General features: G+C 39.9%; 5 protein-coding genes across 7 annotated transcripts; 3 read left to right on the plus strand and 2 right to left on the minus strand.

The window, feature by feature from the left end:
• Positions 1-260: 260 nt before the first annotated feature.
• On the plus strand, positions 261-11,545 carry Lrp4 (LDL receptor related protein 4). Its single transcript, XM_066747719.1, has 22 exons — positions 261-882; positions 1,238-1,411; positions 1,499-1,728; positions 1,809-1,989; positions 2,066-2,195; positions 2,275-2,384; positions 2,467-2,786; positions 3,047-3,272; positions 3,346-3,512; positions 3,577-3,729; positions 3,815-3,968; positions 4,026-4,235; positions 4,321-5,214; positions 5,294-5,509; positions 5,585-5,868; positions 5,944-6,240; positions 6,333-6,830; positions 7,076-7,410; positions 7,472-7,931; positions 8,007-8,280; positions 8,360-8,802; positions 9,228-11,545. Exons 1-22 carry the CDS (start codon positions 786-788, stop codon positions 9,378-9,380), a joined length of 6,006 nt encoding a protein of 2,001 aa, XP_066603816.1. The 5' UTR covers positions 261-785; the 3' UTR covers positions 9,381-11,545.
• Positions 11,546-11,731: 186 nt separating this feature from the next.
• amon (amontillado) lies at positions 11,732-15,570 on the minus strand. Of its 2 annotated transcripts, none has more exons than XM_066747722.1 (12): positions 15,395-15,570; positions 14,816-15,068; positions 14,644-14,748; positions 14,285-14,552; positions 14,167-14,204; positions 13,848-13,924; positions 13,506-13,770; positions 13,094-13,407; positions 12,782-13,015; positions 12,543-12,707; positions 12,350-12,467; positions 11,732-12,239 (listed from the first exon to the last, which is right to left on the minus strand). In XM_066747722.1, the coding sequence occupies exons 2-12, from the start codon at positions 14,963-14,965 to the stop codon at positions 12,078-12,080; spliced, it is 1,896 nt and encodes a 631-aa protein (XP_066603819.1). In that variant the 5' UTR covers positions 14,966-15,068; positions 15,395-15,570; the 3' UTR covers positions 11,732-12,077. The 2 variants fall into 2 exon arrangements, with proteins under 2 accessions (XP_066603819.1, XP_066603818.1); XM_066747721.1 differs by having other exon boundaries at positions 15,374-15,570.
• Positions 15,571-16,025: 455 nt separating this feature from the next.
• On the minus strand, positions 16,026-18,532 carry Mocs1 (Molybdenum cofactor synthesis 1). 2 transcript variants are annotated; one of them, XM_066747723.1, is made up of 7 exons: positions 18,392-18,532; positions 18,199-18,319; positions 17,948-18,115; positions 17,642-17,868; positions 17,329-17,553; positions 17,021-17,255; positions 16,026-16,747 (listed from the first exon to the last, which is right to left on the minus strand). In XM_066747723.1, the coding sequence occupies exons 1-7, from the start codon at positions 18,479-18,481 to the stop codon at positions 16,152-16,154; spliced, it is 1,662 nt and encodes a 553-aa protein (XP_066603820.1). In that variant the 5' UTR covers positions 18,482-18,532; the 3' UTR covers positions 16,026-16,151. The 2 variants fall into 2 exon arrangements, with proteins under 2 accessions (XP_066603820.1, XP_066603821.1); XM_066747724.1 differs by having other exon boundaries at positions 16,735-16,935.
• A 579-nt stretch (positions 18,533-19,111) lies between these two features.
• Positions 19,112-22,133, plus strand: LOC136786172 (nuclear exosome regulator NRDE2). Its single transcript, XM_066747720.1, has 2 exons — positions 19,112-19,243; positions 19,307-22,133. Exons 1-2 carry the CDS (start codon positions 19,192-19,194, stop codon positions 22,129-22,131), a joined length of 2,877 nt encoding a protein of 958 aa, XP_066603817.1. The 5' UTR covers positions 19,112-19,191; the 3' UTR covers positions 22,132-22,133.
• Positions 22,134-22,810: 677 nt separating this feature from the next.
• Positions 22,811-25,554, plus strand: LOC136786176 (irregular chiasm C-roughest protein-like). Its single transcript, XM_066747725.1, has 6 exons — positions 22,811-22,951; positions 23,691-23,854; positions 23,995-24,205; positions 24,744-24,894; positions 24,968-25,116; positions 25,287-25,554. Exons 1-6 carry the CDS (start codon positions 22,867-22,869, stop codon positions 25,385-25,387), a joined length of 861 nt encoding a protein of 286 aa, XP_066603822.1. The 5' UTR covers positions 22,811-22,866; the 3' UTR covers positions 25,388-25,554.
• Positions 25,555-26,695: the final 1,141 nt, after the last annotated feature.

Here is a 26,695-nt window from a genome sequence, read left to right on the forward strand (position 1 = left end):
ATTTTACCAAAGAGGATGAGGAGATTCGTATAGGTGTATACATATAGGAATAGTTCAGTAGGGACGGTAGGGACGTCGATTCTTTTCTGGGAGAAAAATCTATTCCCCTATACGAAAGGGGATGTTGGACTGACGTATAGGGGGGAAAGAGGACTATTTGATAGAACCGAGCATGCGCCAGTTACCCCCACGCTCCCTTGAGCATCGACGACGACGATATCCTCCACACGGTTTCAGTATCAAAGGAAAACTGTGCAAATGCGAACCCATTGCACCATCCAAAACAATGTCGAGTCTCTCTGCGCCTTTGTCAATGTGCACGTTCATGTGTACGCGCGTCCGTGAGAACGTGTGAGCCCCCGATCGCATATTCCTTCCCTCGCAACCTCTACGCACGATTTTTCTCTAGAAAAACTCGTCCACGTAACATTGAAACGTCTCTCCTGCACATATCCATGCCATTGGGTCAAGGTAAAAAATTAGCCAAGGCCGCACTTCGATCCAGATAATCCAATTTTTCCTTTTTCTTTTCGACTGTCCTGGTTTCCATTCGCGCGAGAGCGGCCATCACTCCCCTGACCGTCCCTCACGATTCTTCTCTTCGTTTGGCAATTTCAGAGCATCCACGGTAATTTGGAGAAGAAATGATTGCTTCGTGAAAGTGGAGTGAGTTAATATTTCGGAGGGAAGCGTGGCAATGACGAGGATGGGATCAAGGGAGAACGAATGAATCGATCGATCTGCGAGCTTCGTTCTTCCCAGTCCGAGAAAATAATCCTGAAGAGATGAGCTCCACCGGTAAACTGCAGTATCGCTGCAGACTACCGCATCGAAAACTTTTCATTCTTTTCGTTGCCACTTGGAGCCTCGCAATTGTTGCTGGTGAGTCGTGTGTACGGAGAAAATCTTGAGGAAAGTTAGAAAACATGTTCCTATTACTATATACCTATATTATGCACCTATATAATTCCTTGCGAGAATACTCCTATAGTTGAGTTTTGGTAAAATTGCAAAGGCGTAGCCACGGATCGTATGCAATTGTATATCGATCGGCGCAGACGGCGCAGCATCCCTGCTGAATGAAGTTGTTTACGCCCACGCACACCGGTCATTCTCATTCATAGATCCGTCTGCACATCTCTTGCGAAATATTATTTATCTCGATCCATATTTGTCCCATCGTTAAACCGATATGTACATGTACTGGTGTAGCCACTGAAAAATTTCTTTCCATCAGAATGCAGTTTGAGCGAGGACGAGAGCACGACGCACGCCGCTGTGAATAGAGGAGCTGCGCGGCAAATGTATGGCAGCGGAAGTTTAAGATCGACAGGAAGCACCACAATTTTTCAGGATGGAAATCAAAAGCTGAACCGGCACGAGGACAAACCTGGCCGGAATGATCAAGATAGTGAGATGACGCATTTTTTATTAACTAGATCAACCAACTTCTTCTATCGTGCTTCGTATACGTTCATTAAATCGTGGGGAATTTTAGGTAACGAACCGTTCTTGACGACGAACGACGATCTTATAAGATTGGAAAGGATCGAGAGGCACAGGGCGCAGAGTTCTGCACGCATCAGTCGACGTCCTTCTCACGAATCGTCATTGGAACACGATGACAGGGAAGGTCCGCCCGATTGCGACTGGGAATGTAACAAGGATCAGTTCAGATGCGTCAGTTCTTGCACCTGTATCAATCTGGATGGACGTTGCGATGGATTGGTACTGCAGATTTTTAGCAAACTTTTTGCTTTTATTTCATATACGTTTTACATCAAAGAAACATTCTGTTATTCCTACAGACCGACTGCGAGAACGCCGAGGACGAGATTGATTGCGAGGAGATTCTGTACGAAAGGGCCAATGGGACTTGCTTCGGCAAGACCAAATTGTTGTGTCCTCAAACTGGCGTCTGCATATCGACCAGCTGGCTCTGCGATGGCGAGAACGACTGTGGAGATTATTCGGACGAGTCTCACTGTGGTAACTTTTGTAATTATTATTGTCGGTTTTATTAAGTAACCGGCCGTCTCAATACTTATTAATATTTTTCTTATAGAAGCCCACGCTAATTGCACATCCAATCAATTCGCGTGTCATAACGGAGCCTGCATTTTGGCTTCTTGGCACTGCGACAACGAGGTCGACTGTACCGATGGCTCCGACGAAACTGATTGTGGAAGTAAAAAGTACAGTAATTCGTTATTTTGCTTTTCAAGTCATTTTGTTACTCTATCGAACATTGTTGAATACGTAATAAATTCGTAGAAAATGCGACGAGGATGAGATCACCTGCTCCGATGGCAATTGCATATCAAGAGATGCCAGATGCGACGGCGAGGAAGATTGTTTCGACGGGGCGGATGAACAAAAATGCGGTATAAAAATAATCATTCAGAATTTCCTACTTTACTATTTTTTATCTAGAATTTTCATCAAAGCTTATAAATTACCGTGTAGAACCAACGGATGTGGTATGCAAGACTGGGGAATTCAAGTGCGCGTCGTCGTTGAGATGCATCCAGCAGAATTACAGGTGCGATCGGGACAACGATTGTGGCGACTGGAGCGATGAGAAAAATTGTTCCCATACGACGGCGACCAATTGTCAGATAAACGAGTTCAGTTGCGCCTCGGGGAATTGCATAGATGAAAAGTTGGTCTGCGACAAACACAAGGATTGCCCTGATGGTGAAGATGAGAATATGTGTCAACATCTCACACCGCCTATCTGTTCCCCACAAAATGAATTCACTTGTAGCAGTGGCATGTGCGTTCCTGTAAGTTTCTTATTTTCTCATATTTTCCTCTTGATACTCTTGGCTGGAAGTTTAAGAATAGTACACTTAAAATTGCTCGTTTGTATCATTCTGCAAAATTATTGTAAATTTAATAATTAACTTTGATCAAATTTAATCAATAGTTTAATAAAATTGATCGTAATAGAGTTTCGTAAATAGTATCGTTAGTGTAAGGTTAATAATTTATAGATTTTCTTGAACGATATTCTGAAACTGAATCGATCGAGTTCTCGTTTCAGCATCAATGGGTCTGTGACAGAGTGTACGATTGTCCCAATGGAGAGGACGAGGCCAGCTGTCCAATGACTTGCGAGATTAATCAATATTTTTGCAAGTCCCCGGCGCAGCGAAATTCTACAGGGAATAGTTCGATTTTCAGTTATTGGTATAATCCACATCTACATTATCAGTGTATCAACGTGAAGCTCGTTTGTGATGGAATCGCCAATTGTCCTCTGGGAGATGGTAAAATTCCCAGTTTAAGTGTTACAAATGGTAGTTAATCAAATAAAACGAGACTGAAATTTCAAAATTTCAGACGAGGCTAATTGTCCAAAGAATCGCGAGTGCACTAAACAGGACAAGTGTCAACAACGATGCATCTTGACAGCCAACAATGAAACTGCTTGTGCCTGTGAATTAGGATTCTTTTTAGCCCCGGACAACTATACCTGTCATGACATCAACGAGTGTCAGCTACAAATGGTACAGTATAGACTTAGTAGCAAAAATTACAATAGAAAAATCCTTTTAATCGATGAATTTTCAGGAACCTGTTTGCAGTCAATTATGTAACAACACAATTGGCTCTTTCGTGTGTGGCTGTACAGCTGGATATGAACTCAGACCTGATAAAAGAACGTGCAAGGCACGTGGTAGCAATCCTTATTTGATATTTGCCAATAGAGAAGATATTAGACAGGTAAAAGAATAATCACTCACACGCACAAGTAGTACATAATTGTTAATAAATATTATTTACCATCCACTCTATTTATTAATTTCAGGTGAGTCTTAGTAACGACAAGTATATACCGATCATCAGGGGGACTCACAATGCAATTGCACTATCTTATCACTACAAACGCAAAACTATCTTTTGGTCGGACGTATCTATCGATGTAATTAGAAAAGTTTTTATCAATGGCACGGAAGCCGAAGGTGAGCAAATATTTTTAATTCAATGATATTTTTATTTATTTGCAAACTTTTTTACAGATGTCATTCGTTGGGGAGTGGAGAAGCCAAGCGGTATCGCCGTCGACTGGATTCACGATTTGTTATTCTGGACCGATAGCGAGACTCGTAGGGTCGAAGTTATAACGTTGGACACCAGGGTTCGTCACGTACTGGTATCCAGCGATTTGGATAAGCCTAGACCAATAGCGGTGCATCCTAATTACGGATACGTGTATTGGGCAGATTGGGGTGAGTTCTCTGCGGCTCCTTGTATACTATATATATATAAAAAATGACAGTAGAATGAAATCTCCAATGGAGTAAATCTCTTCAGGTCCCAGTCCAAAAATAGAACGAGCAGACATGGATGGTACAGGTCGGTTGTCCTTGATAACCGAATCGATTTCTTGGCCGAACGGTTTAACCATCGACTACACGACGGACCGAATTTATTGGGCGGACGCCAAACACAAGGTGATCGAATCTGCACATTTGGACGGTACCAATAGGAAGCTGGTGGTGAGTCGTGGTATTCAGCATCCATTTGGTATCACGATTTTCGAGGACTACGTGTATTGGACGGACTGGCACTTGAAGAGTATTCTGTCAGCCAACAAAGGAACCGGTCAAGGGGTCAGGGTCATTCGTTCTGGTCTCCATTTTCCCATGGATGTTCGTTGCTACCATCCCCGTTGCCAGCCAGACTATCCGAACCATTGTGGTAGCAACAATGGCAATTGTTCCCACATGTGTCTACCAAATAGCACAGGTTACAGCTGCGTTTGTCCCGTTGGCCTGAAACTCCGCAAGGATGGGAAGAGCTGTGCTACCGCACTGGATAATTTGTTGATTTTCACCAGGGCCAATGACATCAGGCTCATAGCCATTGATCAGTCCACCAGGGCGTTCGATACCGTCATTCCGGTTGATCACGTACAAACCGCCATGGGGTTAGCCTCAGATGCCATCAACGAGACAATTTATTGGACAGATGTCAGAGCAGGAACGATCTCCAAAGCTTTTCTCAATGGTACCAATCAGACCGTGATCGTGGGTCAGAATCTGGACAAGCCATCTGGTATCAGCATTGATTGGCTTACTGGTAAACTCTACTGGACTGATACCAGTGCGAATAGGATCGAATGCTCCAATATGGATGGATCGATGAGAGCACTACTCGTTTACAAGGACATTGAAAAACCTAGGGACATTGCTGTGGATCCTATTAGTTAGTTTCATATTCTTTTATTTTCTTATAAAAAGAAGTATTAACTCCATAAAAATTTGGTGTATTCTTTGTAATTCAGGTGGCTACATGTACTGGACAGAATGGGGTAACAAATCCATGATTAAGAAGTCGACTATGGACGGCACTCAGAGGAGAGTATTATTTAGCAAGGACCTCAATCTTCCAAACGGTTTGACCCTTGATTACGATAAGAAACGATTGTACTGGGTGGACGGGGCCACCAAGAAAATCGAATACTCTGGATTCAATGGTGAAAATCGAACTGTTCTCATACGTAAGTGTTTCATTTATTTAATGCACTATAGGTACTGCAATATTAATATTACTTGATTTCTGTTAAATATTACAGGTGGTCTGTCTCACCCGTTTGGAATGGCTATTCACAAGAATCAGATTTATTGGACGGATTGGGAAAGTATGAGCATTTATCGGGCTGACAAGGATACCGGTGCGAATCAAAATGTTGTACGATCTGGTATCTCGAAACTAATGGACATTAGAGTGTTCCATCGGCCTCGAAAAAATATCGAAAATCCCTGCGAGCGAAATAACGGAGGCTGTTCCCATCTCTGTCTTCTGAAACCTTATCCACAACGTTACGTTTGCGCTTGTCCCACGGGACTCGCTCTTCAAGTCAGTATTTTATATTCGATTCTCGTTTCTAATAAAAATTCAATCGATTGTAATTTCTCCTCTATGATTGCTTAGCATGACGGTAAGACCTGTCCCAACGTACCCACCAAGTTTCTAATAATAGCTCACAGCGTGGATATCAGAATAGTCTCCTTTGACGATAATTACACCACCGATACAGTCCTTCCGGTGGGTCAACTGAAAAATGTCACCGGTGTCGACGTCGATCTAAACACGTACGATGTCTATTGGACTGATACCGGAAGTGACGTCATTGAGAGCTCCAGTTTTGACGGGAAGACGGTGAAGAAGGTCATTCATGATGGAATAGACTGTGCGGAGAGTTTGGTGGTCGATTCGGTTGGCAAGAAGGTTCGAAAGACCAATTAATTCTTTTAATTTTATGACGTAATCATAAATGAATATAGAATGAAAAATAAGAGATATTCATTGTTTCGTTGTAGCTCTACTGGACCGATAAAGGTCTGAACAGCATCGAAGTCAGCGAATTGAGCGGTGCCAATCGCAAGGTATTGATCTCGTCCGGATTGGACAATCCCAGGGCGATTGCTCTCTATTATTCAGCGGGATTAATTTTCTGGACCGACTGGGGACACAATGCTCGCATCGAAAGGGCTAACATGGACGGTGAACAACGTACCACGGTTATAGCCGATCGTCTAGTTTGGCCAAATGGACTGACCATTGACCAGTCGACGAATAAACTGTATTGGAACGACGCTATAAGAAAAGTTATCGAGACTTCCGATCTGCTTGGTCGAAGCAGAAAAATACTGATCGAAGGAGTGATGCATCCTTATGGTCTGGCCATAATGGACGATTCTATCTACTGGACAGATTGGTACAACAAGTCTCTCGTGCGAGCTAACAAAATAACAGGCTCGAATAAAGAGGTGGTCTTAAAAAATTTGCAACCTCTCATGGACGTTCGAGCTGTCGTGGTAAGCATTCTTTTTCGTTTTCTCTTGTTTTCCAACCTTTTAGTGTGTGCCAATATTTGTCACACTGATGAATATACTTGTTTGCTAACTAAACATTCCAAACACCTATTTTTTCTCTACTTTTTTCTTCTGAAACTATCGAGTCAAAGCAAGGTGACCTGGTACCAATTATAGACATATCTTGTGGGAGTGTCTGATTCAATCTTTTCCTAGAGGTTGGTGAGAAAATAAGATTTTTCTTCCAGCGGAGTAATTACAAGGTGGAAGATGTTTGCGGTAGGCGAAACGGTGGCTGTTCTCATTTGTGTCTACGGAATCCTCAAGGATACTCCTGCGCATGTCCCACTGGAATATCGTTGAACGAGGATGGCAAAACTTGCAATTCGACACCATCGAATTTCCTCTTAATCGCGACATTGCAGAAGCTGTCGTGGATGTCACTGGATACACCCGAAATGCGAGAGGTTTCATTAGAAATTCCAGATATCTCGAACATAGGCTATCGAGAGATTTATTCGATAGATTTCCACTGGAAGAAACGTCTTATATTTTACAGCGAGAATTTCTCCAGAATGATCAAGTGAGTAATGATATTAATCGTGTATAACCATTATGTGTATGTAATTGCAAATGATTTGCAGGGCAGTGAGTATGGATAATTTATCGCAAACGAGAACAATCTTTATTGGCAAGGCCAGATTATGGCCATTCAGAATAGCCGTGGACTGGATAGCCGACAATATTTACTTCATCGTGAGACGAACAATGATTTACGTGGCCAAGCTGGATGGCAGCTGTCACAAGAGATTGGTCCAGAATCTTACCGAAGTCAATTCTATTGCCCTATTCCCCAGACTGGGTTATATTTTCTGGACAGAATTGCGTCCTACTAGAATCCAACGTTCCACACTCGACGGTCAAAATATAAAAACGATCGTGACGAGTGAATTGAATTTCGTGCACGATTTGGCTATAGATTATCAAAACCAAGTACTTTACTGGGCTGACACGTCCAAGGACAGAATAGAAAAGTCAGATTTGCATGGTTTGTATAGAATACAATTGGTTCCAGACATCGAACGTCCTTTTAGACTAGCTTTGGTAAGATTCCCTTATATCGTCCTTAAATTAAAATACGAAGGAAGAAAATTCCTACCCTTTTCTTTTCTATTCCAGTACGATCATCATATCTACTGGGTAATGGACACCATGAAACCAGATATCATAGAGAGAGTTGTAAAATCAACTGGGAAAGACCGAACGAGGATTCGTACATTTTCGTCACATATCACAGAGGTGAAAATTGTATCTGCCAAGAGACAAACCGGTTGGACTCCATGCTCAGTTGACAATGGTGGATGCAGTCACTTCTGTTTCTTTACAAGAAAGACTTATATCTGCGCCTGTCCAGACTCTTCCAATGCCACTACGACTCAGAGTTGTTCGACTAGTAAGCCTCGTTCCACAAATATAAATGCAGTATTCCACGCGAATTCTTTATACTTGATCGAACAATTGTTTAATCTCAGTCCCAACGAAGCGAGTCCCTCTGAGGAAACCAGGGACCGAAGGAGATCCAGAGTATGACCTTGACGAGGACGAGGTGAAACTTCCAGAGATAGCAACGAGACCGAACCTTCCTGCAGGGAGCGATGACGATTATCCCGAAGATAAATTTAATGATAAATTTAATCGCGAGAAGGGTTACAGTCTGCGAACCGTTGTCATTACGATATTAACGATGGTCTCGGCGATCTTGGCCATTCTCGTGATGATAATGTACCTTCTGTGCTCCCGAAAGACCAAACAGAAAACTTATACGTTCGGCAGTCGTCGGAACGTCCTGACCTTTTCCAACCCGAATTACAATGCATCCGCTGCCGATCCCAACAATCCAAACGTGTCGAGAAACAACACCGTGCAGGACAAAAGATCGCTCGTCTGGAAGAGGCTCAAGTACGACAAGTCTCAGGTATGTACCTCATAATTATGTTTATGTATATAGAAAACAGACAATTAAGCACAATTGGCTAAAGCTGCTTTCTCTCTTTCTTTGTTGTTCGCGAAAAACCTTGAATTATTGATCGATGGCCCAGTCGAGACAGAGAAAGAAGACTACTGTAGAATGCCCGATAAAGTTGCAGCATTTGCCACTGCAGTTCATACAGATGAACGAATTAGAGATTAGATAGTTGCGAGGTGGGGATCGATGGAAAACAGAGAGAGAGAGAGAGAGAGAGAGAGAGAGAGAGATGTGAATTTCAAGGGTTTGTTCGTTTTCGCTGCACTACTGAAGCATAAGCAAATTACAAGTTCTCTCCATTTACTGCATTAAAGCATAATGCAGAATTTGCAGTGAGAAAAAGAAGAGAGACTTAATCATTCGTGGTATTATAGGAGAGGGTTTACGAGGACAATGGACAGTCGCCGAGCCCGGAAGTTCTTTCCTTGATACCTCAATCGGCAACACCGAGTAGCAGCAGGGCAGCTTCTGTAACGCCCAGGGAATCACCGCCACCTCTCACGTCGATCTCACATCTCAACGTGTAAGAGAAAGAAAACAATCTCAATGTTATCGGTTAATAATACCTTCAATGGAACATCTGCGGCGAAGAAAAATAAGAAAATTGGAGTTACAACCCTCCGCCGCGTCAGTGAGTCTCAGTGTTTGCCTTCTCAATAGGTAAATGTTTCTATATTCTTCTATCAGGATTGTTCCTTGGATTGAAGATAAGCAAGTGGAAAAGTGAAAGGAAATCCGAAGAGAAACGGAAAAACAACAACTCTATCAAAGGACGATTTTCCTCGATTGTCCATACGAACTGACTGTAATTGTAAATTTACATCACTCCTGCGCTTTTTACTCGTTAAATTATTAATCATTAAGAATCGTGTGATAAGTGGTTTTTACCAGATTCGATTGTTGCCTCGTTTTCACGGGTTTCCTTTTTTTGGCGTCCATTCAATATTTCTTTTTTTTTACATTATCGATAAAGGCTTATTGATTGTAGCTCTTCCACGAGACTGTGCCGGCCACGGATTTTCGAGAATTTGCGTGTATTGTGTGTATGTATCGTACATAGGAATGCGAGCAAATAGCGATTTGCTATTCGGAGAACTTACGGCAGGTGTGATTACGCCGTGAACGATACTCTTGTCATTGTGATATCAGCATTACCTGAATCAGTATTAATCAGGTACGCGGTTGCTATATTATATTACTATTGGACCGTCTCGTACTATTTCTTAGTTTTTCACTCAAGAGTTTTTAGCGTTGCATGGACGACGGACGCGCGAATACTGTAATGCAAAATAAAATAAAAAAAAATAAAAAAACTGAACAAAACGAGATATACGATTAACTCTTAAATGCTCTGAAGCAAAATTCGATTGATTCTTGATGATACTTTTAAAAAATTTAGACTAAATATGTATGTATTTTTTTAAACGAATATATTATATTATATTTCTTTTGTCGAAAGTAAATAACGAAAATTATGCGTTTCAGTATAGCAAGTATCTTACGAAAGTGAAATCGTATCGATGTATTTTTGTACCATTCGAGGTTGTTTGTATACTATAAACTAGAAAAGTTACTTTCTGTCCTCGTGTTGATCGGAATAATGTGTAGCAGCTGGCTGCTGCACCAGAACATTGATCCTGTGAGTTCGTTAACCTTGATTACAAGGTTATCATCCTAACTCGTGCGAAACAAGTACGACGTCCTGGCAACGCACCGTTCTTTCTTTCATTCATTCATTCATTCAATCATGATTAACATATTACATATAGTATAGTATATAAATATAAATACTATAATTCATTATCATCTTGTATAAGGTATATATAATATAATTCTATGTCAACGATTTAATCCTGCTGAGAAGTAAGAGCTATCAGTTGAATTGAGCAGAATATATTTTAGGTAACATTATTGCCATTTTATAGAATCTTCCACAATAGCAAAAATATCCTCAGGATATCCATAGAACATTCCGAGGATATCCAGATGTCCATTGGACGTTGTTTGCTATTAGGATTATATTTACAACAAACGAAACTTAATTTTTGTTTCTAATTTTTACGTCATGTGCGTCGATCTCTCAAGCGGCATTCATTCATAACAGAATTTATTCTTCGTTTCAGCAAACTTCTTCATTGAATTGTCTAATATTGCGTATCTGATCAAGGAAAAGGCTTTTTTGAAAGAAAAGACGACAAAATATTTATTAGCACTTTTCTCAATGGTTCCGTTGGTCAGACGCACGTACACTTATACCGATGGAGTAATCTAACGAAAAAATAAAAATTAACAAAAAGAAAAAAAAGCATGTGTCGTAATGAAAGTAATTACACGTACTTGTTACGTTCGGCAACGTTAATCTTACATAAACTATTACTGTATGATACACCTGCTAAAAGCTCATTGCAGCAAGTAAAAATCTGTGAATTTAAATAAACGAGTCGCTGTGATTGTGTTTGAGTGAGTGAGTGCGAGTTAAACACTTTATTTCAAGCCGAACATTGTTGTAATCGCGAAGAAAAGAGTTTGTATCGAAAATATAGAAAATTCTTACACATAAGCTGATACTCAGTCGTTATAGCGTTGCTGATTCACTCACTATATTGGACAATTATTGATTTATACAATTTCCTTGTATAGAAGAACAGAATGGAAATGAAAATTGTTTTTTAATAAATTCCATTGCAATTTCTTGACGTGTATTTATATTTCACTCGATTCTTGGCTAAAACACGGATAAATAGTCACGGGACTTTATCGCATAAATATTATTCTTTATTTTCATACCCTCAATTTATATGCTTTCTTTTTGTAACATTACTTACATATGGTCCATTTTGGTGATATTATCTTTTTTACACATTAAATAGAGCTCACATAAATAGATAAAATAAGTATTTATTTTATTTCCTAATAACTTTGCATCTCTTAAACAAACAAACTAGTACAGCTTTATACCAGTAAAGCTATTATATTCAACGCATGCGGTAACAATTGTGTGTATATAAAAATATTCGGTACCTCATCGCCCACAGAAATCCAGCAGTAATGCATCAAACAGGTACGATTAAAAATTGGTTTCAAGTACGAAATGAAAATCGACTATAATAATGTTACTGGGGAAAATCTGGACGCAAAGGAAAAACAATTTCAGAGTGGGAGATAGAAATGAAATGTGTAGGAAAAGGGGATGAAATTATTTACAAATAGGACTGTCTAACACGTTACATCGCAGTCACCCGCTCCTCGTGAGCTTTCTTCACGATTGCTAACTTTGAGTGTGGATCCACTACTGGAAGTCCAGTGTACGGTGGCTCTTTCGTTCCATGCAGCATGAGAGTCCAGTGTTTGAACCAGCCCTCCGTTTTATCCGTATTAAAGACCACCTGGATAAAAGCGCGAGAAAAAATAAACACATCATCAGTAATAAGAGTCCATATAACTTGGACCAACCTTACAAGCAATTACCAAAAAAAAACTTGGCTCTCGAGCTTACCTCCAACAACCATTCGCCCTGTGGATACTCCCCCCAAGTGTGCGTGGTCATAAATGGCCATTTGGTAAATCCATCTTTCTTGTCGTCGTCGTTAACGCGACTGCTGAGGATCATCGATCTACGTAAAATCCATGAAATTAATTGCTCGATTTATCATTACTCTCTCTCTCTCTCTCTCTCGATTTAATCTTACCTGGTCCCCATGGGAGACGTAAGATACAGTAGTAAATCTCCTCGACGTGTCGCGTTCACCGAAATAACCGCCTGAACGTGCTCCAGATAATTAACCGCGTATTCCGTACCCGCACAAGCATCCGTTTTTATCTTCAGGTACAGTGGGATTCTGGGCCTTATTCGTCTGAAAATTTCCATCAAGGATTAGGAATGCAAAAACAACGATAAGAGTAATTCCCTCCTCCACTATAAACTTACTGGGGTAAATAAACCGTTCCCGCTTGACAATGGTACCTAGGTGGTACGGTTTTCCAAGTTTTAGCCAAGGCCACCATAGCCCCTGCATCGAGTACTCCGTAACCGAACAAGTGATTATATTCCAAGCCTACACCGTTCATCTTCCACTGGAACCTTTGCTTGGCATCGAACAGCGAGTTTCTCTTCGATGTCAAAACTGTCAAGTGCTGAACGTCTCTCCAGGTGAGTTGGGGGCTGCACAACAGGAGGAGAAGCAACGTTTAACGATGTCTTTTATTCGGTTGCGATAAAAATAATGATTGAGGTGCTTACTTGGCCTCCAGCGCAAGTGCAAAGACGCCTGCTGCTTCGGGCGCAGCTGCTGAAGTACCACTGTGAGTCGTCGTACATTTCCCATAAAGATCCGTCGTTGCGACACCCGTGTTTGGATCCTTAGCCCCGTTGCTGAACGTCGAGGCCAAAGTGCTTGAACAGCTTTCATCGTAATGGGCATTTTGGCCATCGTTTATGGCGCTATTTATGCTGATGGTCCACATGCTGGCAGCGTAACCGTCGCAATTACAGTCATCAGCTTCGCCTCCGTCTCCCGATGCCCACACGTAAATGTTTCCCAGTCCTCGTCTCCCCTGCACACACACACACACACACACGTACGAGCGTAAACATAATATGAACGATTCCAAGTTTCAGCAGATTTTAATTAGAAAATGTATGGAAAAATTGCCTCGTTGACACCGCGGACTATGGCCCTCATGGTCGCGTTCCTCGGACCGTCCACTGTTTTGCCGTCGTCCGTTGGTCCCCATGATGCGCTGTATATATCGATCAGGTCAGGTTCGTGACCCATACTGTTGGCCTCGATCAAATCTGTCATGTAGGGCTGATCGAGCATGCGGATCCCAGCGATTTTCGAGTCGTAAGCCACCCCTACTCCGCAAACGTCATTATCGCGAGCAGCGGCTACCTCGCCGGCGCATCTCGTTCCATGACTGCAAATAAATACAATTTTATAATCCCTAACGAAATATCGATGCTCTTATATTGATGACCAGTTAAATTGATTTACCTGTTGAACCAGTCATCCGTAAATCGTGGATACGGGAAGGGATCGTTACTGCTAAAATCGTAGGAAGCTTTAGCATTCTGAAATGGGAAAATTATTTCAACAATTTATCCCGTTTTTCGTAATTATTCTAACAATTATAGTTGTTCAAAGAATGTTTTTTCAATAAAGTTTTGGTCCTGTGTAGTTTTGTTTACTTGTGAATAACGCAGGTGGAGTTTACAAAGTGAAAAACCAGAGAGGAAATCGTGTAAATATTTGCAATTGTTTTTTATGTAACTATAAATTCGTGAGAATTGATAAATTAATTGATTATTCTTACGTAATTATACTTAAGGTCTTCGTGCATGTAATCGACGCCTGGAAAAGTTTACGATCTAATTAGATTTATGGAAAGGAAGGAGAATGGTGAAATTTATAGGTGCTAAAGGTCATGTTACCATCATCCATAATGGCGGTGGTGACATTTTTTCCGGTAACGCCCTGTGCCCAAGCAGCTTCGACGTTAAGGTCAAGCTTTGGTTTTCCACCGTTTTGGCCAGTGTTCTTCAAGTACCACTGATACCTGAAGTACGGATCTGTCGGGTCGTTGCTTTCGGAATCTGAAGGGTTATTGATGGGAAATAAAGGTACAAGATTATCGACACTGAGCGGCTTGTAGCCCCTCTTCACCCTCTTGAATCCAGCCTGCTGCACAGCTGTATGTACCTGTAGATGGAGAATGCAAAAAAATGTGTCATTTCGATTCTAAAATAAAAATCCTGAAATACGAATTCAAAATAAATTCTGTATATCTCACCAAAGGATCAACTTTTAATTTTCTCGTATGTGGAACGGATCTCTTGCTACGCGCGTGTGGAAGGGCTTTATGGACGAAATGATATTCTGTCTGGCTGCCTAAAACCTACGAAACAAAAGTACATGGATTTAAAAAAAAAATATCTTTGGAAAGAAGCGCGTAGAAAACCTACCGGGCCAAGATTGATAAATCCATTTCTAACGGCAACCTGATCGGCGATATGCTTTTCTGCGGGTTGCCTCATTTTCACGAGGAATGTATTCGTGAAAACCTCGGCATTGGCCAGAGTGCAGAATAGAGTGACAACAATCAGGAAGTGCATCTTTTAATAGGGAGCTATCAAACTCTCAATAATAGAACTCCCTTCTATTCTCGCGGACATATGCGCTATCGAGAAAGGCTCTTCTTCGTTCACTCGGATGTTTCTGCAAATATCATCACGACTTCTATACAAAAAATATGATCTACTTTGAATAAAGAATAAAAAAAAAATAAAAGAAGGAAAAATCAGTGAGGAGACGAAAGACGTAATGAACGATTGACGATCCCCAGGGGTTCTATCCTTCAAAGCACAGAGATTATTCTAATAAGCAATTATTGAGAGAGGTAGCGATATCCCTCCTGGGGACTTGCCGTTTAGTGAAATTTGTCAAAGCCACGCGTTTTCCTATTAACAGTTATTTGAAGAAATTGCGGATTCACCCCGGGATAGCGAAGTTGCTATAGCTACCTTATTCATACGCCTATTTACCGTCGATGAGGCGGAGATAACTATTTTCCAATTCTTCTACCTCACTTTGGAAAATTGTCCTGGCAAATTGCACCTGGAGCGCCAAAGTCTGCTGCGAACGTTTTATCCTTCCCCACTGACTAACAACCGCTTCTTAGGGTTTCGAGTTCTTGGACTGTGCTTGCTGACATCAACAGTGTGACGTCACACACCGTATTGATTCAAAACCACTTTAGCCATCGCTTAAAAACCGTGCGCGCAAGCGCCATCAACCCTATTCTGTACTGTATAAATATCTTCAGTTCTGAGGGAGATAATGTATTCGTTGCAACACTTGTTTAATTACAGTCATGCATATTTTTTCTCTTTCAAAAGACTCTGCCCTCCTTCGACCTCTTAAAATTTTCTCCCTATAATCTTTGATACCTTAAACCCTGTGAAGAATAAGCCCACACACTACAGCTTATGCAAAGATTATAATATACATTCCTACTTCAAATTGAATATATTCAAGATTCGTTTAAAGCTATTTGAATTTAATTAAAACCAGTCCAACAAAGAATTAATAATATCAATAGCTTGGATAGGTACTCAGTTCAGATTTAATATTCGGTATAAGGACAATGATTGCAATACTACTATATTTCTTAAACATAAAGTGTAATATGATTTATTTGATAACAAAAGTAGCGAGTTTAACATAAATGTATAAAAGTATATTCTTATAAAATTTATATTTATTAACGTTGAGCAGGTACTATCATCACAACCTTATCAATTATTCGCGTCCTTCGTCCGGCTTATCAGCCGTAAAAAAATCACCTTTTGTACCACCGGTTTTAGAGACTAATTTGATATTGCTGATAAACATTTCGTCGGGTTTCGCCGCATACTTGCACATGTCATATACGGTCAGTGCGGAGACGCTTACGGCAGTCAAGGCTTCCATCTCGACGCCAGTTTTGCCGGAACATCGAACTTCCGCTTCTATTTCTATCCTATGTAGTTTCTCGTTTAAAGTTAAACTAACATTGACCGAATTCAGCGATAATGGATGGCACAACGGTATTAAATCCGATGTACGCTTAGCTGCCATAATACCAGCCAGCTGAGCAACTGATAAAACATCGCCTTTCTTCGTATTATTTTCAGCTATCAATTTTAATATTTCGGATCCAACTTGCACAAAGCCTCTGGCAATTGCAATTCGTTTGCTTTCAGCCTTCGCGCTTATGTCCACCATTTTTGCTTTTCCCTTCTCATCGACATGAGATAACGACGAGTATGCTCTTATATTCATTAAAGGTTGGATACAAAAGCTTGTAATAACATTCAGCCACTTATTAGGAATGTTACTTGTGAAGTGCATTGAAGCTGTAATGTTTGTGAAATAAGTATAATAATGTAATTATCATTGTCAAAACTGCGTAGGCGATTTGACTATTACTAATTTAGTGGTAACGTTTGTACATGTAAATATGCTAAAATTTATGTTATTGCTTTTATTTAGCCACCTATGAGGATCATTGGTCTGTTCTCCATTTGAGATATATTGAGCATTCCTGAAACATTTGCAGTATCAACGTTATCACTAAATCACTATGTAAAAATATCTTGGTTTTACTCAGATAAGTTTTCATTTATTACCTGCATGTTGCTTCTTTTTACGACCAACAGCCTTGCCAATTATCTCTTTTAGATCTTCCTCAGAAGCTCCGTTCCTCAAGGCATCCCTCAATGATATTTCGCTTTTGCTTTCAAACAGACAAACTTTCAAGTTTCCATCTGCTGTTATTCTTAAGCGATTGCACGACGAACAAAAGTGCTCACTCATCGAAGTAATAAATCCCACCTGCCCTTTGAATCCAGGTACATTGTATGCCTATTAGACATTTCTCATATATATTCATAATAAACATAAAATATAAGTGCTTATAATATAAAATTTAATATACTTTTGATGTGTCATTTGGGCCATTTGGAAGAGATTGGAAATTTGGATAAATTTTTCTGATTTCTTCCTTCATATTTTTAAAGGAAATCATTTTGTTCTCTTGCCATTTATTACCACTAAAAGGCATGTATTCAATGAAGCGTACATCAATTGGTAGATTTTTGGTCAAATTAACAAAATCTATAAACTCATCATCATTAAATCCTCTCATTACAACACAGTTTACCTGCAACATACAAGCTTTAATAAATATTAAATAATAATTTCTTTTGCATTTTAGCTTATAATAAACTCATCAAAAAAAATAATATTACCTTAACTGGGTTATAACCAAGCTGTACAGCCAGATCAATCGCAGCTCGAACTCTGGCCCATCCTTTTCTACGAGTAAGTTTTTCAAAACGTTCTTCCTTCAGAGTATCGAGTGAAATGTTCAAGGCATCTAAACCTGCTCTTTGTAGAGCGGGCAATTGTCGTGTTAGAGTTAAGCCATTTGTAGTAATTGCAACATTCTCTAAGCCTTGCAGCTTCTTAAGATTGACTATTGGGTTATAAGAAAGTTTGAATAATATTGCTTAATAGTACTAGGTTTTATAATAGTTTCAGAAAATCAGAATTACCTATTATGTCTAAAATATCTTTACGAACAGTTGGCTCCCCACCAGTTAATCTAATTTTTTTAATACCTTCTTTTACAAATAAATCAGCTAAGTACAAAATTTCATCTGTGGTTAAAATTCCACTTTTTTCAGTCAAGTTTACTCCTTCCGCAGGCATACAGTAAGTACCTGCATTAAAAAATAGAGAATATTAATAATGTGCAGTTTTAAATATAATGTGAAAACTGATGAATTGTTGTAAAAATATTTACAACGAAGGTTACATCTCTCAGTCAATGATATTCTGAGATATGTATGATGACGACCAAATGTATCAGTAAGTATGCTTTTTAAATGTGAGTCTTTCTTCAAGCTATCTCTAAATTGCTGCATCTATAAGAGGCAAAAAGACTTAAGTGCATTGCTTAAAAATAAATAATTAGTTATACTTATTAATAAACTTACCCTAATTGATGGTTTGATTGATACAGAAGCTTCTGTTGAAGCATTAATAGCACCTAACATATGCTTAACAATATATCTTGCTCGAAACATTATTCAACAATTATAATTAAACAGAGCAACATAACAGATAAAAACAAAAACAAAACTAATATAAAACTATTTTTGTACTAATAATGGAAGACCGTTTATTCTTGAGTAAAAGAAAATTACATAATCCTTGTAGTGGTTACTAATACAAATTTGTACTGCCTCCATCAGTAATTACTATATGTTAATTGAGCACTTAATTCTTTCCAGCACGTCTTACATCTAGATATTTAAGTTTAACGTATCTTACGTATCTTTTGATACGACAGACTCGTAGTATACCTTTTGTCATGATAAGTTACAAGATAAAGCTAATATTACTTGATTTTCTTAGATAATAGAAATTACAAAAAAATATACGATAAGAAATCAGATCACTGTCAGTGTAAAAAAATGCATAGCATATACGGTTTTTAGTGAGGAACTAAGAATATAGGAAATTAGGTTATTTAGAGGTTTGCTAACTGGCGTTGAGATCAGCTGAGGTGCTGAGTCTGAACGGTCTGAACCGTCTGAACTACTCTGAACTGCTCTGAACTCTGACGTCTCTGAGTTCTGACAAGTAACAACCTGCAGGCTGCAGCATCCTGCAGGCTGCAGTTACCACCGTTACCATTCAGTTGCTAGAAGTTAAAAGAAGTTAACCTAATATAAAATAAATAAAAACACATAACAGTCTCTCTTATATGAAATAAACAATTAAGAGTAAGAAGATGTCTTTATTTCCAGCCTATTCTGAAAGTAATGTGGAATCGAAAGATGAAAGTAAGTAAAAAGTAAAATATGAACAATTTTAGGTTATGTGGATTATTTTTGTTTATTTTTTAGGTAAAAATCCAGAGGCATGGACGGTCAATTCCAGTTTTGCTGGAATAATACCTCCTCAAAACATTCAGGATGATAATTCCTCTTCTCTCTTATCGTCTGATAAAAATTGTAAAACTGAGGATTCTAATCGATCATTGCATGAAACCCATGAAACATGTAGCAAACCCATCTCTGTCAAAAGAATTAGAAAACGCAGTCAAATAAGCTCAACAAAAAAATATATTAAAGAGCAAAAAAAGTATAAGCAAAATGTAAAGAATGTCTATTTTGAGGATACAAAAAGAAATGTTGCAAATAATCATATTAAAACCATTTCTTGTAAAGAAAGGCCATATTATAAAATAAGCTATAAAACTATGGGATGTACTATATTTAAAAAATTTCCCAAAAAAAAAACAAATAGATATTATGTAGTTAATCTTGATACCTTGAACAAATCAAAGAAGAAATTCCATAAGGAAAAAAATAAAATAAACGAAGAAGGGGATAACGACTTTTCATGGGGAACTAAAATTGAAGAAGAATGGGTGAAAAAGACTAAAGAGTATAACCAAAGATTAGCTGAAAATCCTGAAAATATTGATCTGTGGATAGAATATATTAATTTTCAAGATATTAATGTTGGATTCAGGTGTAAATTGAAAGAAAATACAAAGGCTTGCAACTTTCAAAGAAAATTGTCAATAGTTGAAAAAGCTTTGGAATCAAATGTAAATAATACAGAGCTCTTGAAATTAAAATACAAATTTATGTCAGACCTAATGCCAGCTGATCAATTCTCGAATGATTTGGAAGCATGGGTTAATAAAGATCCAGGAGACATTTTATTGTGGCGTACATACATCATGGCTACTCAAGGTTCACTTTCTATGTGTACAGTGCCTAAAGTATTAGATTTATATAAAAAGTATTTTAGTACATTAAAACAGTATTCTAGAGGGAATACGCAAGAGCATGATGATAAATTACTAGGAATGCTATTTCGCTGTTTGATTTTTTTAAGACAAGCTGGCTTATGGGAACAAATGTGGGAAATAATTCGTGTCAATCTTACATTGAATCTAAGCCTTGAGAAAGATCAACTGTGGTTTAAAAGTTCAATGGATGAAAAAAAATTAATCAGCATGGAAGAAGTGATTCTAATGTCAAGGCTACCATTAAATCAACTTTGGCTTAGAACAGAATTACTCAGGGAAAATAGTCACTGGATCAGTGTCAGTGAAAACGAGCTGGAATTGGTCGGTGATTCTCACAGATTTATTTTACCCGAAGATGTTGCCGATTTTGTACATCCCTTGATCTCACTTCGGTCGAATTTCCGCCTAGCAATTTATTCTCTTCTGTCTTTAAAAATTCCCCTATTGCCCACTCGAGATTGTGCGATGCAGAGCCTAGGCTTAAAAGAATTTGAATGGAGTTTGGACTCTGCTGAAGTTCTCTTACCTTTCGCATATCCAGTCGTGGGAGAAATGGCCGATCGTGATAGTAGAAAAGAACTTTTAGAAGGAATCCTTGAAGGAGGTTTAACATCAGGACCACAATATTTGAGGTTTCATCCAGCGCAAGAGCCATATTTGGAATTCATCAGGAATGTTTTCCATGTAATTGCCGATAATTTGTCTGGGCTAGAGCGCACTAGTATTTACGTATGGTGGCTGAGATTTGAGAGGATGCTTCTGTTTTTAAACCCGAAAGATAAAGGAAAAAAGTTGAGAAACATGATAAAAGAATTTTTGAAAAAAGAGGAAAATAGAAATAACCTTTATTTTTACAAAGAGTATGCTTTGATAGAGAAAGAATTAGGAAGGCACGAGAACTGCGTCAATATATTGAAAACTGCGATCCAACTGCAAAATAGCAGTCCAGCGTCAGTAACGGATTTCGACGATAGAGCAGCTCTCTTCAGTCTCTACAGGACATTTTTCGAGACTCTGCTAGACACAGATGTGTACAAAGAGATCGACAAACCTCTGATAATGAGTGTATTTAGACAAATGATAGCGGGAGAAGCGGAAAATCAATTGGAACTGGTAGAAAAATACTTGTATAATTGTCTCATCACATTCTTGCGAGAGATTGAGACTGAAGAAGCGAACGACGTCATTTTTTTATCAAATATAAAAAGTGACATGATTGCATGCTACATATATTTCTTGTATATAAAAGGTTACGATCTGACGAATTTAACAAACATCTACGACGATTGTATTTATCATAGCACTGAAAATCGACGCTTGCAAGAACTCTTATATGAGGATAAATTAGCATTGGTTCAGATGCATAGCGAACGAACGAATGAGAGCCGTCATATTTTAAAAGAAGTTTTCTGGAAGATTTTATGCCTGTATCCAAACAATATTTATGCCCTCTCAGTATTTTCCACGTCCAAAAGCTCCATGGTACCGTCCTGGAAATTTAAAACAGGTGATAAAACAGAATTATGGCCCACAATTGGAACTTTCTTAGCGGGCCGTAGACGAATAAAGCAGCTCGTGCAATCTGGTGCAGTGGATACCGCCGGAGTACAGGCTACTCTTAACAAACTATTATCCTTCCATCGAAGCTTGTCGAAGAGTTCCGAAAGTACCTGCTGTCCTCTCTTATGGAGGATGTACATGCTGTTGCTGAGAGAGCACAATTTATGCGAGAAAAAAGGCGAGGAAGTTTATCACGAGAGTGTTGCGCATTGCCCTTGGGCAAGATCCATTTATATCGACGCGGCAGAGGTTGCTCCGCAACTGCTCACTCAAATTCAGGATGTCATCAAGGAAAAGGAGCTACGATTGCACGTAACCCCCGAAGAGCTTGATATTTTACGCCAATAAATGTTAGGAAGGATATAAGACTCTTTTATAGCTGTATTGTACATAAGTGATAATTGCATAAGTTATTTTTAGACCACCAAATAAAACGGTCTATCTCGTAAGAAAGATCCCAATTGTTCCTGAACACTGATTTATTTGACTTTTTACCGACCTTTCTGGTCTCTGCGGGAAAGTTTGAAGGTAAAAGAGAGTATTCTCAGCGCAATCGCGACTTTCCTGGCGCCACTGGGCATTTGCCGCGGTCCTCGCGCGGCGTTGCATTGCCGTAGCTGAGAACCGGCATCCAGTGCTTGGAATGCCACCGAAGCGCGATATCCCAAAGCGCGGCCTCGATCAAACGGTATTCCCATATCAGTATAGTTGAATAAAAAATTCTGTTGAATTGTTTGAGTTTAGAAAATAATCTGTTGCAGGAAGTTGAATTAAAAGAGAGATGTTGAAGTGTTACTGGGATTGATCGAGTGAGAAAAATTGTTGATAAGGTATGATGGTATATAATGTTTTATTGTATTATTCGAGAGAAGGATGGGAAGAAAAAAATGTCAGTGGTTCAAGTGTTTTTTTGAAATAAGTGGCTACGCTTGGAAAGTGGAAGAAACTTGGAGATTGTTGCCGTAGATCATGACGGATGTTGGCAGCCGACGGGCGGAAGTTGATGGCGATTTTCTAGCAAATGATCAACGGAGGCTGGCGCATCACGCAAATGAAGATGAATGAGCTTAGTGCGTAAAAATAATGGCGCTCCGTGGCATGGCGCTTCTACTGCTGGCTATTGGGTACCTGTTACATGCAGAACCCTCTCCGGGTCTTCGTAGTATAGGTACCGCATCCCCTAATTACCAAAGGAAACAGATATTAATTAGTCACTGCGCAGAGTGTCGCGCGCTTGTATAACCGCTATACTTAATTTCAAAAAGAAGATCTCACGTTAACGAGTTACCTACCCACTTTAAATAACGAAAATGAATGATTTTCTTTTCCTAGTAAAAAATTTTAAATTCTCAAACATAATTTGCGCTTTCTTAGTACAAAACTACATTGTTAAACTTTCCATGCGATTAAAATAAAATCTACATTTTTTACCTGATTTTACTGAGATTATGTCAGTTGGAAAACCTTATCCATGTGATATTTTGTTCTTTTTTTTTATATTAAAGTACTCACAGTTTAAATATTATAATGATCTGTTGAGCGTTTCTCTTTTACCTAATAGACCGTTACATCTAAAATAAAGGAATAGAGAGATTTAAAGGAATGATTCCATGAAACATTTTTTGAGTTTATAACAATGAGTGCTTAACCATTTTATTAAATCAATACGCAATATCTATGAAATGTTTACAGTAAAGGTAGTAAATATGAATAAACAAAGCTTGATGGGGCTGATATTTGGTTTATAAATTTTTCATTGTTAAATATATTGAAAAAAGGATAATCGGCTTTGGAGGACCAAGAAGTTATTGGTCGATTAGAATTGTAATCACAATGAAGCGTAAATCGTATTATATGAAATTCTACCAGTAGAGTAGCGCTTGGCTAGATTATGCGTGTGATTTTAGCTGTTTTAGACATGGAGGAGGAGGAAGGTACGGAGAGGGAGGAAAAATCGGAGCGGAGCTCGATCGAGACGCAATTTTACGATGACACTGCTCAGAAGGTGACCGCTGTCGTGGAGCAACCTGTTGTTCTGCCCTGTCGCGTGAAGAATTTGGGGAACAGAACCGTGAGTTTGGAGTAGAGGGGAAAAATTCACTCTTTCTCTCCTATCCCCAAAACAAAGAGGAGTAGGGGATGAGAGAAGGAGGAGGAAAATTGCTTGCTCCCATACGTGAGAGAATCCTTGGAGAATTCCTCGTGTCGCAGGTGTCCTGGATCCGCAAGCGAGATCTTCACATCTTGACATCCATGCTGGTGACTTATACGAGCGACGCGAGATTTACGGTGGTAGGCAACTCGGAGTCGGACGACTGGAATCTGCGAATAGATTACGCGCAACCGAGGGACGGGGGTATTTACGAGTGTCAAGTCAATACAGAGCCCAAGATATATCGGGCGATCGACCTCAAGATCCTGGGTGAGTAAGCTCGGCCTGCAAAATCTACAAATTCTTCCCAAAAACGCAAGGATATCGCGCGCAAAAAGAGATCTCTCCCATTTGCTGCCGTTAGCGATTCTCACGGATCTTTCATCCAAATTAATATTATTCTCTCGTTGCTGTGAACTGTGTGGTTATAAGGGGAGGGGGGGGGGGGGGGAAGACAAAACCGCTGCAGCTGGTGAAGAGATTTCTGGAGGAATCGAAACGGTCAAAAGTGATTTAAAGTATAGATGAATAACGCAGAGAGGATTTTGCGTTAAAATTCATGCAGATCGTATAAGAATAAGAAGAAGGCAGAGTTTTTAGAATCGAGGGTTCGGAATTTATTCCGGATGGTTGAAATTGTCTCTTTAAGCGAGAGTTGCTCGGAAGAAAGAATGAATTTCACGTGGAAGGTGAAGTTTTTATTATCGGGAAGCTGAAGAGTCTTTCTTGGTGCGCGCTAATCCTTGCGTTTTATCGGAGCAAAAATTGTAATGTACCGCTCCCAGACGCCGTCTTTCTCACGTGGCAGACGTGCAGGCGAAAATCACGGGACCCGAGGAGGTGTACGTGAAGAAGGGGAGCACCATCAGTCTCACCTGCATAGTAAACGTTCAGGACGTGCCTCCCAGTAACGTCACTTGGTATCATGCTGGCTCTCTCATCGATTTTGACGGTCCTAGGTACGCCCTTAGCCCTCGAATGATTAATTCTCTACTCCTTTTTGTACGAGATGTTTGTGTTTACGGTTCACAGGGGTGGCGTTTCTCTGGAGACGGAAAAGGCGAAGGACGGTACGACCAGCAAACTACTTATAACACGAGCGATGCTAAACGACAGTGGCAATTATACTTGCGTCTCCAGCAAAGTTGCACCGGCCAATGTGATGGTTCACGTATTGAACGGTAACCGATGCTCATTCGATTATTCCATCTCACCCATGCGATATCTACAAACATTTCAGCTTTTAATTCGCGCGCGAAGCCCTCCCATACTAGGTTTCCGTTTCCCCTGAATATTCATGTGTTTGACGCATCCGGGGTGGCTCGTTGTTCAGCTTACGTTTGCTTTGCAGGTGAACATCCGGCTGCCATGCAACACGGTGGCACCGACAGGGTCAACAGAGGGATGATCTTCTTCATTCTCATTTTTCTCATCGATACCGTCTTCCGGTGAACGACGCGTAAGAATTTATACTCGTCGATCACTTTTGCCTGGAATCAGAAATAAAACATTGTTCTCTCGGAGGACTCTCGACGTTCTTGCGAGTGCTGAAAATGAATAAAAAAGAACAAATATCATGTTAAAGAGACCAGTGTATCCTGTAAATAAATCTGTGTACGTGAGACCAACATTGAAGTACGACTTCTTTCTCCGCGAGGATTTCGATTGAAAAGCTGAAGATTTACGATAGGGTTGCAAGGGTTGTTTTTCCTTCGGGATCGATTTGTATATTCGTAAAAATATTTTTCTCCCGCATCGCGAGCCTGCCAAACATTCCTGCGGGGCAATAAATTTTTGGGGAATGCATCGGTGACGCTGGTCCCGGGCTAGATGGTTGATCCTATCGCGATTATTAACAACGTACGACGAGCTAAACTGCCAACTATGCCACCTATTCCTAACCATACCACCCTTGCCCTCAAGCTGTTCTCCAGTTTCGACGATTTCATTTCCGCATTGCTGTCGGCTATTAGAATGCATAATCGATGCCGATTGGTTCGTGCTAATTACGACGCGACCACTGACTCTACAACTCCTCCGAGAGATTCCATCAACGTTACGCATACTATGTATACGTAATATACATACACGCGTCACTCCCTCTGCTCATGTACCAGAATCAATTCACACAATTGGCATACGCTGATAAACACTCGATATTAGCATTGAATCAACTAATTTCATTAATTAGGCATATTAAATTAATCAGTGGTTTCAATTGCAGTCGAGTGCATCCCAATTGCTTAATAGACGAATCGAATCGCGTGACCCGGAGCAAATTGATAAGTACACTGGCTGCCCTGTGTCGGAGAGCTATCGAGGAAGAGATCGAGGGGGTGGTGGTGGTAAGAATTTTTAGGGTCTGTTAAGGGGATGGGGGTTTAAACTAATTTAACTTGGGCAATGAAGCGTGGAGTGGTGGGTGTGTCTAGGGTTCGCTAATTACCCTGTTAGTCCCTGGTCGGTAATAGCATTATCATTGACGAATCAAGGCCACGTCTCCCGATAATGGCACGGGTGGCCTCACGTATCCTCTAGGAACAGCTGGGGTCCTCCCCCCTCCTTCTCTCTCTCTCTCTATGTCTTTACAGGGACAAACTCGCTTTATGCAAATGTAAATTCATGCCGCGCGCTACCAGCGACTCGCCAAGATATAACGTTACACGAAACAATTTTCAGGTAAGACTGCGGGAGAATTTTCGTCAGATGGATAAAATGTCTCCGAGGACGAATGGTACGCGGAGGTTTCGAGAAAATTCA

This window comes from Prorops nasuta, unplaced genomic scaffold (assembly GCF_024137725.1).
Source record: "Prorops nasuta isolate Cenicafe-Biocafe unplaced genomic scaffold, Cenicafe_Pnas_1.2 PNAS00003, whole genome shotgun sequence".
NCBI lineage: Eukaryota > Metazoa > Arthropoda > Insecta > Hymenoptera > Bethylidae > Prorops > Prorops nasuta.